The 13,454-nt window shown below is 48.5% G+C and overlaps 1 protein-coding gene across 2 annotated transcripts in view; it reads left to right on the top strand.

Annotated features, from left to right (window-relative positions):
* The window catches only part of LOC109885706 (threonylcarbamoyladenosine tRNA methylthiotransferase-like), a 288,428-nt gene that overhangs the window by 188,293 nt on the left and 86,681 nt on the right, over positions 1-13,454 (top strand). For both annotated transcript variants that reach the window (XM_031812256.1, XM_031812255.1), the window contains exon 5: positions 5,956-6,052. In XM_031812256.1, the coding sequence (XP_031668116.1) occupies positions 5,956-6,052 (97 nt within the window). The remainder of the gene's footprint in view (positions 1-5,955; positions 6,053-13,454) is intronic.

A 13,454-nucleotide genomic window follows, 5' to 3' on the forward strand; every position in this document is an offset into this window, starting at 1 on the left:
CGCATCATGTAGAGGAGATACACATGACGATACCTGAATGTACAGGGCCAAGACGCATCATGTAGAGGGGAAACACATGATGATACCTGAACGGACATCCTGGAATCTTACCTCTGACTTGATTTACAAAATCAGGTCGGACAAAAAGTCTCTTTGGATTTAGGCTCACACTGGTACAGTATAGGGCGACAGGGTAGCCTAGTGGTTAAGAGCGTTGGACTAGTAACCGAAAGGTTGCAAGTTCAAATCCCCGAGCTGACAAGGTACAAATCTATCGTTCTGCCCCTGAACAGGCAGTTAACCCCACTGTTCCTAGGCCGTCATTGAAAATAAGAATTTGTTCTTAACTGACTTGCCTGGTTAAATAAAGGCAAAATAAATAAATAAATAGGACTGTATATGCAACACAGTGTGTTTTCATACTCCTATTCTGATCCGTTTTCTGATCTTATGCTTTAAGTGCAACAGAAGCAACTTGTTTGATCACCATATAAAAAGGTTAACCTGGCACAGATCCTATGTTCCCTAATCCTTCTGTATATAGAGATGTTTGAGTGCTGTGGTACAGGATGGACACTCATCTGATGCTACGGTGTCCTTTTTTCAGTCTTCTGTGTGGAGATTTCTCTCGCTGCTGTCTCCGTACAGGAAGCCCATTGAGTTGTGTGAGGTTTTGGTGGAGAGCAGGACCAGATGTGTGTTCTACAGCTGTCAGACAGAGCTGGCTCCGGATACTGTTTGGAAATCATTTCATATCATTTATCTGTGCTTGATTGAGCTCGCCTGGCACAGTTGACCAATAGAACAGTCTCAAAATGACAGATCTTCTGGTACTTACTAACGGATAAATATTCTGGTGAGCGTACTGAAGGAAACTCTGCTATTTGACAGATTCTCTAATAGTATTGGAACCCAGATCTGGCATTTCCTCTCCTCTGGTACAGTCAGCCAGTCAGCCAGTCAGCCAGCCAGTCAGTCAGCCAGTCAGCCAGCCAGTCAGCCAGCCAGCCAGCCAGCCAGCCAGTCTTCTAGTCAGTCATCCAGACAGTCATCCAGCCAGCCAGCCAGCCAGTCAGTCAGTCATTCAGCCAGTCAGCCAGCCAGTCATCCAGTCAGCCAGTCATCCAGTCAGCCAGCCAGCCAGCCAGCCAGCCAGCCAGTCAGTCATCCAGCCAGCCAGCCAGTCAGTCAGTCATCCAGCCAGTCAGCCAGCCAGTCAGTCAGCCAGTCAGCCAGCCAGTCAGTCAGTCAGTCAGTCAGCCAGCCAGTCATCCAGCCAGCCAGCCAGCCAGCCAGCCAGCCAGTCTTCTAGTCAGTCATCCAGACAGTCATCCAGACAGCCAGTCAGTCAGTCAGTCAGTCAGTCATTCAGCCAGTCAGCCAGCCAGTCATCCAGTCAGCCAGTCAGCCAGCCAGCCAGCCAGTCAGTCATCCAGCCAGCCAGCCAGTCAGTCAGTCATCCAGCCAGTCAGCCAGCCAGTCAGTCAGCCAGTCAGTCAGTCAGCCAGCCAGTCATCCAGCCAGCCAGCCAGCCAGCCAGCCAGCCAGTCTTCTAGTCAGTCATCCAGACAGTCATCCAGCCAGCCAGCCAGCCAGCCAGTCAGTCAGTCAGCCAGCCAGTCATCCAGCCAGCCAGTCATCCAGTCAGCCAGTCAGCCAGCCAGCCAGCCAGCCAGCCAGTCAGTCAGTCATCCAGCCAGCCAGCCAGCCAGCCAGCCAGCCAGCCAGCCAGCCAGCCAGTCAGTCAGTCATCCAGCCAGTCATCCAGCCAGCCAGAGAGCTGCTGTTGAAAGGTAAATGTCTCTAAGTGTCAGAGGCCCTGCTGCTAAACGTCCTCCACTCCACACTGCGCTGTGAACCACATGGGGCAGAAAGAGGATGAGCTCACAGTACTGCTCTTCTCCTCTCTTCTCCTCTCTCTTCCCCTCCTCCACCAACTCCACCACCTCCCTCTCCACTGCTCCTTCTGGTCCTCCACTGCGCTGTGAACCACATGGGGCAGGAAGAGGATGAGCTTACAGTACTGCTCTTCTCTTCTCTTCTCCTCTCTCTTCCCCTCCTCCACCAACTCCACCACCTCCCTCTCCACTGCTCCTTCTGGTCCTCCTCCACCACCCTACTCCCTTCTGCCCTCTCTCTTACCCTCCTCCCCCAACTCTACCACCTCCCTCTCCCCCTGCTCCTTCTGGTCCTCCTCCACCACCCTACTCCCTTCTGCCCTCTCTCTCCCCCTCCTCCTCCTCCCCCTCCTCCCCCTCCACCTCCTCCCTCTCCCCTTCCTCCCTCCTGCTTTTCAACCGGTCGCTGCCTGCACCCGCACGCCTGACTAGCATCACCACCCTGGATGGTTCCGACCTAGAATATGTGGACGTCTATAAGTACCTAGGTGTCTGGCTAGACTGTAAACTCTCCTTCCAGACTCATATCAAACATCTCCAATTGAAAATCAAATCAAGAGTCTGCTTTCTATTCCGCAACAAAGCCTCCTTCACTCATGCCGCCAAACTTACCCTAGTAAAACTGACTATCCTACCGATCCTCGACTTCGGCGATGTCATCTACAAAATTGCTTCCAACACTCTACTCAGCAAACTGGATGCAGTTTATCACAGTGCCATCCGTTTTGTCACTAAAGCACCTTATACCACCCGCCACTGCGACTTGTATGCTCTCATCGGCTGGCCCTCGCTACATATTCGTCGCCAGACCCACTGGCTCCGCCTTATCTCAGTTCACTGGTCACGATGGCAACACCCATCCGTAGCACGCGCTCCAGCAGGTGTATCTCACTGATCATCCCTAAAGCCAACACCTCATTTGGCCGCCTTTCGTTCCAGTACTCTGCTGCCTGTGACTGGAACGAATTGCAAAAATAGTTGGAGACTTTTATCTCCCTCACCAACTTCAAACATCTGCTATCTGAGCAGCTAACCGATCGCTGCAGCTGTACATAGTCCATCGGTAAATAGCCCACCCAATTTACCTACCTCATCCCCATACTGTTTTTATTTATTTACTTTTCTGCTCTTTTGCACACCAATATCTCTACCTGTACATGACCATCTGATCATTCATCACTCCAGTGTTAATCTGCAAAATTGTAATTATTCTCCTACCTCATGCCTTTTGCACACATTGTATATAGACCCCCCCTTTGTTTTCTACTGTGTTATTGACTTGTTAATTGTTTACTCCATGTGTAACTCTGTGTTGTCTGCTCACACTGCTATGCTTTATCTTGGCCAGGTCGCAATTGCAAATGTAGTACAGACAGGAACAGCCCTACTGGCCAATCACCAGAGTGGATTAGATACCTGGTTATCTAGTACAGACAGGAACAGCCCTACTGGCCAATCACCAGAGTGGATTAGATACCTGGTTATCTAGTACAGACAGGAACAGCCCTACTGGCCAATCACCAGAGTGGATTAGATACCTGGTTATCTAGTACAGACAGGAACAGCCCTACTGGCCAATCACCAGAGTGGATTAGATACCTGGTTATCTAGTACAGACAGGAACAGCTCTACTGGCCAATCACCAGAGTGGATTAGATACCTGGTTATCTAGTACAGACAGGAACAGCTCTACTGGCCAATCACCAGAGTGGATTAGATACCTGGTTATCTAGTACAGACAGGAACAGCCCTACTGGCCAATCACCAGAGTGGATTAGATACCTGGTTATCTAGTACAGACAGGAACAGCCCTACTGGCCAATCACCAGAGTGGATTAGATACCTGGTTATCTAGTACAGACAGGAACAGCTCTACTGGCCAATCGAAACTGTAGTTAGATGGGCAGCTGGTTTCAGCAGTCCTCATTAGAAACAGTAGTTAGATGGGCAGCTTGTTTCAGCAGGCCTCATTAGAAACAGTAGTTAGATGGGCAGCTTGTTTCAGCAGGCCTCATTAGAAACAGTAGTTAGATGGGGTTCTGGTTGTTTCAGCAGGCCTCATTAAATATGGTTCTGGTTGTTTCAGCAGGCCTCATTAGAAACAGTAGTTAGATGGGCAGCTTGTTTCAGCAGGCCTCTTTAGAAACAGTAGTTAGATGGGCAGCTGGTTTCAGCAGGCCTCATTAGAAACAGTAGTTAGATGGGCAGCTTGTTTCAGCAGGCCTCATTAGAAACAGTAGTTAGATGGGGTTCTGGTTGTTTCAGCAGGCCTCATTAAATATGGTTCTGGTTGTTTCAGCAGGCCTCATTAGAAACAGTAGTTAGATGGGCAGCTTGTTTCAGCAGGCCTCATTAGAAACAGTAGTTAGATGGGCAGCTGGTTTCAGCAGGCCTCATTAGAAACAGTAGTTAGATGGGCAGCTTGTTTCAGCAGGCCTCATTAGAAACAGTAGTTAGATGGGCAGCTTGTTTCAGATGGCCTCATTAGAAACAGTAGTTAGATGGGCAGCTGGTTTCAGCAGGCCTCATTAGAAACAGTAGTTAGATGGGCAGCTTGTTTCAGCAGGCCTCATTAGAAACAGTAGTTAGATGGGGTTCTGGTTGTTTCAGCAGGCCTCATTAAATATGGTTCTGGTTGTTTCAGCAGGCCTCATTAGAAACAGTAGTTAGATGGGCAGCTTGTTTCAGCAGGCCTCATTAGAAACAGTAGTTAGATGGGCAGCTTGTTTCAGCAGGCCTCATTAGAAACAGTAGTTAGATGGGCAGCTTGTTTCAGCAGGCCTCAATAGAAACAGTAGTTAGATGGGCAGCTTGTTTCAGCAGGCCTCATTAGAAACAGTAGTTAGATGGGCAGCTTGTTTCAGCAGGCCTCATTAGAAACAGTAGTTAGATGGGCAGCTGGTTTCAGCAGGCCTCATTAGAAACAGTAGTTAGATGGGCAGCTTGTTTCAGCAGGCCTCAATAGAAACAGTAGTTAGATGGGCAGCTTGTTTCAGCAGGCCTCATTAGAAACAGTAGTTAGATGGGCAGCTTGTTTCAGCAGGCCTCATTAGAAACAGTAGTTAGATGGCCAGCTGGTTTCAGCAGGCCTCATTAGAAACAGTAGTTAGATTGGCAGCTTGTTTCAGCAGGCCTCATTAGAAACAGTAGTTAAATAGGATTTTATTTGTCCCCTCAAGTTAAAAAAAAAGAAATGTTTTTTTTAAACATAAAATACTGAAAACACCAGCAAATCAGCTCCAAGGGATTTTAAATTTAGGACATCTGTTCCCAAGTGTTCCCACGTATACTAGAGTTGTGATTAAATACAAGGTTTGAAATCATTGTGTTTCTGACAAATATTATATCTGTTTGGGCTTCTTGTGTTTAATACGCAGTCTTACAAATGAATTGTAATTTATGTTCTGGTCCCCTGACTGACTGCACAAGGAAAAAAACATGTCCGCTGAATGTAGTTGAGGATCCCCTGGTCTAGACAGAAACAGTCAGGGAAATGATTTATTCAACACAGACAGTGTGGTTGTATTTCAGCAGGTGTCGATAATGTTGGAGAATGTTCTGCTATTTAATGACAGACAGGCTGTAGACGGTAGATACGTCCCAAATGACACCCTATATATATATACCCTTACGTAAGTGCCCTCTAGTGCCACACAGCGGTGTGGTCATAATACCCATAAAACCTAGCGGTCAAACAATAGTTTTGTTCACCATTTTATTCGTTGATTAAAAAGTCACCTTGTCCTAGAGAGATTTAGGTGGTCATCAAAACGCCACGTCAGGGTGAGTCTACATGAAACACAGCCCTTATTTTAAGTGTGTAAAAAAAAAAAAACTATGGGGAAAATTTATGAGGGAAAAAAACACCAGATTGGAACCGTTTCCCTGTTTGACCGCTAGGTTTTATGGGTATTATGACTCATACTGTGGTACTCTCTCTATGGGCCCTGGTCAAAAATAGTGCATGTTATAGAAAACAGCAACCCAAAAAATAACGTGACCCTCCTGAGCCACCGTTGGCCCTCCTTGTATTAACCCCCCGTCGTGTCTCTGTCAGGAAGGCCCAGGAGCAGGATAAGAAGGTGGTGGTAGCTGGATGTGTTCCCCAGGCCCAGCCCAGGATGGACTACCTTAAAGGACTCAGCATCATCGGGGTAAGTCTCCGTCTTCTCTCCCTTTTGTATGTGTGGTGGAGGGTGTTTTGAGGGCGAAACACAAGATGAATTCACAACATGGCAGTTTATACAAAGTTCTGTCCTCCACATTAGACTGTAGACCACAGTTGGACTCAATTCTAGTCGATTCGGGAATTGAGTTGCATCCCTATTAGGGAATTGATGATACATCCCTATTAGGGAATTGATGATACATCCCTGTTAGGGAATTGAGTTACATCCCTATTAGGGAATTGAGTTACATCCCTATTAGGGAATTGAGTTACATCCATATTAGGGAATTGAGTTACATCCCTATTAGGGAATTGAGTTGCATCCCTATTAGGGAATTGATGATACATCCCTATTAGGGAATTGAGTTACATCCCTATTAGGGAATTGAGTTACATCCCTATTGGGGAATTGAGTTACATCCCTATTAGGGAATTGATGATACATCCCTATTAGGGAATTGATGATTAGGGAATTGATGATACATCCCTATTAGGGAATTGATGATACATCCCTATTAGGGAATTGATGATACATCCCTATTAGGGAATTGATGATACATCCCTATTAGGGATTTGATGATACATTTCCAATTAAACTGACTGGAGTTGAAACGGAATGGATACCTATTCTGCTCCAGGCTGCTGACTGAAAGACCTCTATTGCCGGTTGTTGTTGTTGCTCTGAGGCCGGTTGTTGTTGCTCTGAGGCCGGTTGTTGTTGCTGCTGCTCTGAGGCCGGTTGTTGTTGCTGCTGCTCTGAGGCCGGTTGTTGTTGCTGCTGCTGCTCTGAGGCCGGTTGTTGTTGCTGCTGCTGCTCTGAGGCCGGTTGTTGTTGCTGCTGCTCTGAGGCCGGTTGTTGTTGCTGCTGCTCTGAGGCCGGTTGTTGTTGCTGCTGCTCTGAGGCCGGTTGTTGTTGCTGCTGCTCTGAGGCCGGTTGTTGTTGCTGCTGCTCTGAGGCCGGTTGTTGTTGCTGCTGCTCTGAGGCCGGTTGTTGTTGCTGCTGCTCTGAGGCCGGTTGTTGTTGCTGCTGCTCTGAGGCCGGTTGTTGTTGCTGCTGCTCTGAGGCCGGTTGTTGTTGCTGCTGCTCTGAGGCCGGTTGTTGTTGCTGCTGCTCTGAGGCCGGTTGTTGTTGCTGCTGCTCTGAGGCCGGTTGTTGTTGCTGCTGCTCTGAGGCCGGTTGTTGCTGCTGCTGCTCTGAGGCCGGTTGTTGCAGCTGCTCTGAGGCCGGTTGTTGTTGCAGCTGCTCTGAGGCCGGTTGTTGTTGCTGCTGCTCTGAGGCCGGTTGCTGTTGCTGCTGCTGCTCTGAGGCCGGTTGCTGTTGCTGCTGCTGCTCTGAGGCCGGTTGTTGTTGCTGCTGCTGCTCTGAGGCCGGTTGTTGTTGCTGCCGCTCTGATGCCGGTTGTTGTTGCTGCCGCTCTGAGGCCGGTTGTTGTTGCTCTGAGGCCGGGTGTTGTTGCTGCTGCTCTGAGGCCGGTTGTTGTTGTTGTTGTTGCTGCTCTGAGGCCGGTTGTTGTTGCTGTTGCTCTGAGGCCGGTTGTTGTTGTTGCTGCTCTGAGGCCGGTTGTTGTTGCTGTTGCTCTGAGGCCGGTTGTTGTTGTTGCTGCTCTGAGGCCGGTTGTTGTTGTTGCTGCTCTGAGGCCGGTTGTTGTTGTTGCTGCTCTGAGGCCGGTTGTTGTTGTTGCTGCTCTGAGGACGGTTGTTGTTGCTGCTGCTCTGAGGCCGGTTGTTGAATATCCTTTAATCTACTGCGTTTTACTCCAGTATTTACTCTGCCAACCCTGTTTTCTACTATGAGGGATTTCTAAACATGACCTAAAACACAGTTTAATATTTGAGGATGTGAGGTGTGACTGTTTCTGTGTTCCCCAAGAGGCTTTCTCATATTGATACTGGTTGGACTACAGTCAGTCAGGCACGCAGCCAAACAACAAGGTCTTGTTGACTCATAATAAGTGACTGAGATGGGACAGGTGCTGGATGGCCGTTAACTAGACCACGCCTTCTTTCAGTTACACCAGTCATCTTATGCAAATGTTCCAGGGTGGTTTTGCATATTCTAGAACTCCGCCAAACGACGTTGACAATCCGGAGGTTCTGGAACCTGTCAAGGATAACTAAAAGAGTGCTTCCCAAATCACACCCTATTTCCCTATACAGTGCATGACTTTAGTCCAGGACCCATATGGGCTCTGGTCTAAAGTAGTGCACTATATAGGGAGTAGAGTGCCGTTTAGGGGGACACACTAAAGCTACATGGAGAATAGAAGAATCAATCTGTGAAGCACAATCTGCAATCTACACACATTGAAAGTCCTACATGAATTCACCAGCTGTTTTCTCTTAAGCCTGGGGGTTGACATGAATGGGATTGTATATGGAATTTAAATGCATTATTCATGAAATAGTAGGTTTAACATAAAATGGGACATTGATGTTTATTAAGGGGACATGCAGCCAGGCACAATATTGAATTTAGAAGTGACCTTAGTGATAATATCCATGTATTGATTTCATATGAAACAGTCGTAGAAGCAGGTAGACTCCATGTTGTGTATTTGCCATAAGAGTTGATGATTCTGAGAATCCAGAGAGGAGCCCCTTCTTTTTTTTGTTTGTTTTTTACCACTCTATTGTTTATCGGATGCAGTTTCACTGAAGCTCTTTTAATACAATGACAAAACGAGGCTGACGTGTGTCATATTTACCCACAACAACCCTCTCTGAGTGGATTCAGTTCAGTGTTATACAACTGCAGTTAACAGCATGAGATCCTCAGATAGACACGCGAGGCTGTTTCCTGCCTTTCCCTGCTGCAGAACTACCAACGGTTCTACTTGAATGGGCCTATGCTACGCTCTGCTTCTCCCTGCCGCTGCCTAGGCCCCATAATGCAACACTCGGAACAATTGTACTTAGTCTTCTATCTCATGAAACGATTTGATCCTCATTGGTATCGACCAGCCGTCTCTCAACCGTTGGTCATGACATCACCTCAGAAAACCACCAGGAGTTGGAGTCTCCCTAAAGTACTTTCCTCATAGTCTTTCTACCTGCTGACAGCAGAAATGGATCCTAGTGCCTAGTCTGTCCCCTCCCTCCCTCGCTCTCTCTTTTTCTCGCTCTCTCTCTTTTTTCTCTCTCTTTTTCTCGCTCTCTCTTTTTTCTCTCTCTCTTTTTCTCGCTCTCTCTTTTTCTCTTTTTCTCTCTCTCTCCATCCTTCCCTCTCTCTCCATTCCTTCCTTCCCTCTGTCTTTCTCTCTCTCTCTCCCTATCTCTCTCTCTCTCTCTCTCTCTCTCTCCATTCCTTCCTCTCTCTCTCTGTGTCCTCTCTCTCTCTCTCCATTCCTTCCTCTCTCTCTCTCTTGTGTCTCTTTCTCTCTCTTCTCTGTCTCTTTCTCTCTCTCTCTCTCTCTCTCTCTCTCTGTCTCTCTCTCTCTCTTGTCTCTCTCTCTCTCTGTCTCTCTCTCTCTCTGTCTCTCTCTCTCTCTGTCTCTCTCTCTGTATCTCTCTCTCTCTGTCTCACGCTCTCTCTCTCTCTGTCTCTCTCTCTCTGTCTCACGCTCTCTCTCTCTCTCTCTCTCTCTCTCTCTCTCTCTCTCTCTCTCTCTCTCTCTCTCTCTCTCTCTCTCTCTCTCTCTCTTCTCTTTCGGTTTATCTACCCAGGTGTGCTTTACTACTGAGAGAAATGAAGGAATAAATGTCATATCAGCAGAGCCAGCGATCACTGAGCGACGGGGCAGCCGAGAGAGGAGAGCAGCCTCTTCTAAAGAAACTCTGGCTCAGGGGCCTCCTCTCCTCTCCTCCTCCTCTCCTCTCCTCTCCTCTCCTCTCCTCTCTCTCCTCCCTCTCCTCTCCTCTCTCTCCTCTCCTTCCTCTCCTCTCCTCTCCTCTCCTCTCCTCTCCTCTCCTCTCCTCTCCTCTCCTCTCCTCTCCTCTCCTCTCCTCTCCTCTCCCCTCCCCTCCCCTATTGATCATAGCGAACGGCGGGGGGCGGCAGGGGATGAAGACGTAGTGAGCGGGGTTAGTGTTATGGGGGGGATGAGAGGAGTTAGCCTTCGTGCTAGCTGTTTGTCTTCATGGGGGATGAGAGACAGTGAGAGGAGTTAGCCTTAGTGCTAGTTGTTCATCTCTACGGGGGGTGAAAGGAGTTAGCCTTAGTGCTAACTGTTTGTCTTTGAGGGATGAGAGACAGTGAGAGGAGTTAGCCTTAGTGCTAGTTGTTCATCTCTACGGGGGGTGAAAGGAGTTAGCCTTAGTGCTAGCTGTTTGTCTTTGAGGGATGAGAGACAGTGAGAGGGGTTAGCCTAGTGCTAGTTGTTCATCTTTATGGGGATGAGAGACAGTGAGAGGAGTTAGCCTTAGTGCTAGTTGTTCGTCTTTATGGGGGATGAGAGACGGTGAGAGGAGTTAGCCTTAGTGCTATTTGTTCGTCTTTATGGGGGTTGAGAGACCGTGAGAGGAGTTAGCCTTAGTGCTAGTTGTTCGTCTTTTTGGGGGATGAGAGACAGTGAGAGGACTTAGCCTTAGTGCTAGTTGTTCATATTTATGGGGGATGAGAGACAGTGAGAGGGGTTAGCCTTAGTGCTAGTTGTTCATCTTTATGGGGGATGAGAGACAGTGAGAGGGGTTAGCCTTAGTGCTATTTGTTCATATTTATGGGCCTCCAGGTCCCTAAACAGCCTCCTAAACAGCCTCCCATGTCCCCTAAACAGCCTCCCAGGTCCCTAGACGGCCTCCCATGTCCCTAGACGGCCTCCCATGTCCCTAGACGGCCTCCCATGTCCCTAGACGGCCTCCCAGGTCCCTAGACGGCCTCCCATGTCCCTAGACGGCCTCCCAGGTCCCTAGACGGCCTCCCAGGTCCCTAGACGGCCCCCCATGTCCCTAGACGGCCTCCCATGTCCCTAGACGGCCCTCTCATGTCCCTAGACGGCCTCCCGGTTCCCTAGACGGCCTCCCGGTTCCCTAGACGGCCTCCCAGGTCCCTAGACGGCCTCCCAGGTCCCTAAACGGAGGACATTATTACATTGTCTGTACATTATTACATTGTCTGTACATTATTATTTTGGTCGGTACATTTGAATGGAGTCAGATGTGCACATTGCACAATGCCGAAGCAGTCAGATGTCCCATGGTCTTAAAAGTATGGTTTGCCAAACAGTTGAATCACCTCTCCCTCGCTTATTGTTTCCACTCAGCTCCACTGAGAGTAATGCTGTGGTCTCTGTGTCACTGAGACTAATGCTGTGGTCTCTGTGTCACTGAGACTAATGCTGTGGTCTCTGTGTCACTGAGACTAATGCTGTGGTCTCTCTGTCACTGAGAGTAATGCTGTGGTCTCTCTGTCACTGAGAGTAATGCTGTGGTCTTTGTGCCACTGAGACTAATGCTGTGGTCTCTGTGTCACTGAGAGTAATGCAGTGGTCTCTGTCACTGAGAGTAATGCTGTGGTCTCTCTGTCACTGAGAGTAATGCTGTGGTCTCTGTGTCACTGAGAGTGATGCTGTGGTCTCTGTGTCACTGAGACTAATGCTGTGGTCTCTGTGTCACTGAGACTAATGCTGTGGTCTCTGTGTCACTGAGAGTAATGCTGTGGTCTCTGTGTCACTGAGAGTAATGCTGTGGTCTCTCTGTCACTGAGACTAATGCTGTGGTCTCTCTGTCACTGAGAGTATGCTGTGGTCTCTCTGTCACTGAGAGTAATGCTGTGGTCTCTCTGTCACTGAGACTAATGCTGTGGTCTCTCTGTCACTGAGAGTAATGCTGTGGTCTCTGTGTCACTGAGACTAATACGGTGGTCTCTGTGTCACTGAGAGTGATGCTGTGGTCTCTGTTTCACTGAGACTAATGCTGTGGTCTCTGTGTCACTGAGACTAATGCTGTGGTCTCTTTGTCACTGAGAGTAATGCTGTGGTCTCTGTGTCACTGAGACTAATGCTGTGGTCTCTGTGTCACTGAGAGTAATGCTGTGGTCTCTGTGTCACTGAGACTAATGCTGTGGTCTCTGTGTCACTGAGAGTAATGCTGTGGTCTCTGTGTTACTGGGAGTAATGCTGTGGTCTCTGTGTCACTGAGAGTAATGCTGTGGTCTCTGTGTCACTGAGAGTAATGCTGTGGTCACAGAGTAATGCTGTGGTCACTGAGAGTAATGCTGTGGTCGCTGAGAGTAATGCTGTGGTCTCTGTCGCTGAGAGTAATGCTGTGGTCTTTCTGTCACAGAGTAATGCTGTGGTCTTTCTGTCACAGAGTAATGCTGTGGTCTTTCTGTCACAGAGTAATGCTGTGGTCTCTGTGTTACTGAGCGTAATGCTATGGTCTCTGTGTTACTGAGAGTAATGCTGTCGTCTTTGTGTCCTTTGGCCAGTATAGCAGTATAGAAGGGTTTTCAAGTGGAGCCACCGAAAGGGTAGCAGTGCATCACACACACACACACAAACACACACACACACACACACACACACATGCACACACACATACATGCACACACACAGCGAGAAACAAACTGCTAGTCTCAGCCCCTCTGCCTCTCTCCCGCTGCTCAGAGTGGACACAGATTGCTGTCCCATTAGGAGCAAATTGATTTTCATTTCCGTGCTTATCATGCATATAACTGCTGCGAGACGGGAGAGGCCTTGGGTGTGTCCCAAATGCCACTCTGTTCCCTATTGTTCTTAGGTCTGTTAATGTTCTATAAAGGGAATAGAGTGCCGTTTGGGATGGGGGAGGGGGGCTTGTTTGTCCCATCCATCCTCCAGGCGGTACCCTCTGCCCCGTTGCACTCTGCCCAGGGACGGGGAGGGGGTAATGGGGCCCCAGGCCCATCGAGGCCTGGGGGTGGGCCCTGGGATGGGAGCGGAGGCCTGCTAGCCTCAACTATTTAACTGAGGGTTGCAGCAGGGCCCAATTGATACACGTTTCCTTTTAATAGATCCGATTTTTACAATCTCTGGTTCCCCAGGCAGAAATAACACAGTGGAGAAGGGGGAACTGCGGGAGAGAGGAGGGAAAAATGGAGAGAGATTGGCTCATGCAGAAATAACATAACAGAGAGGAGAGGAGAGGGTGGAAACGGAGAAAAACGGAGCAAGAAATTGGGCTGCGTAAAATCTTCTCTGTCTTTCGGGGCATCGTCCTCAGTCCAGACCCCTGGTCCTTTCTGTTAATCAATGGACGATTGAATCACCACGGAGCTGCGATTTGATTGTTGTTGGACGTAGTTTTAGCTCTGTGTCTCACAGTGTTTATGGTTTACTGTTTCGGAGGCAGTGTTGTTTTATTTACGCTGTTGTTTTGCTTGTGATTTGATGGTGTTTCCTGCAGTTATGAGTTTAGGAATGAAATGTAAAACAGCGCCAGGCCAACAGAGTCTAAATGAGTCGTGTGCATAG

This window comes from Oncorhynchus kisutch, unplaced genomic scaffold (genome assembly GCF_002021735.2).
Source record: "Oncorhynchus kisutch isolate 150728-3 unplaced genomic scaffold, Okis_V2 Okis02a-Okis13b_hom, whole genome shotgun sequence".
Lineage (NCBI taxonomy): Eukaryota > Metazoa > Chordata > Actinopteri > Salmoniformes > Salmonidae > Oncorhynchus > Oncorhynchus kisutch.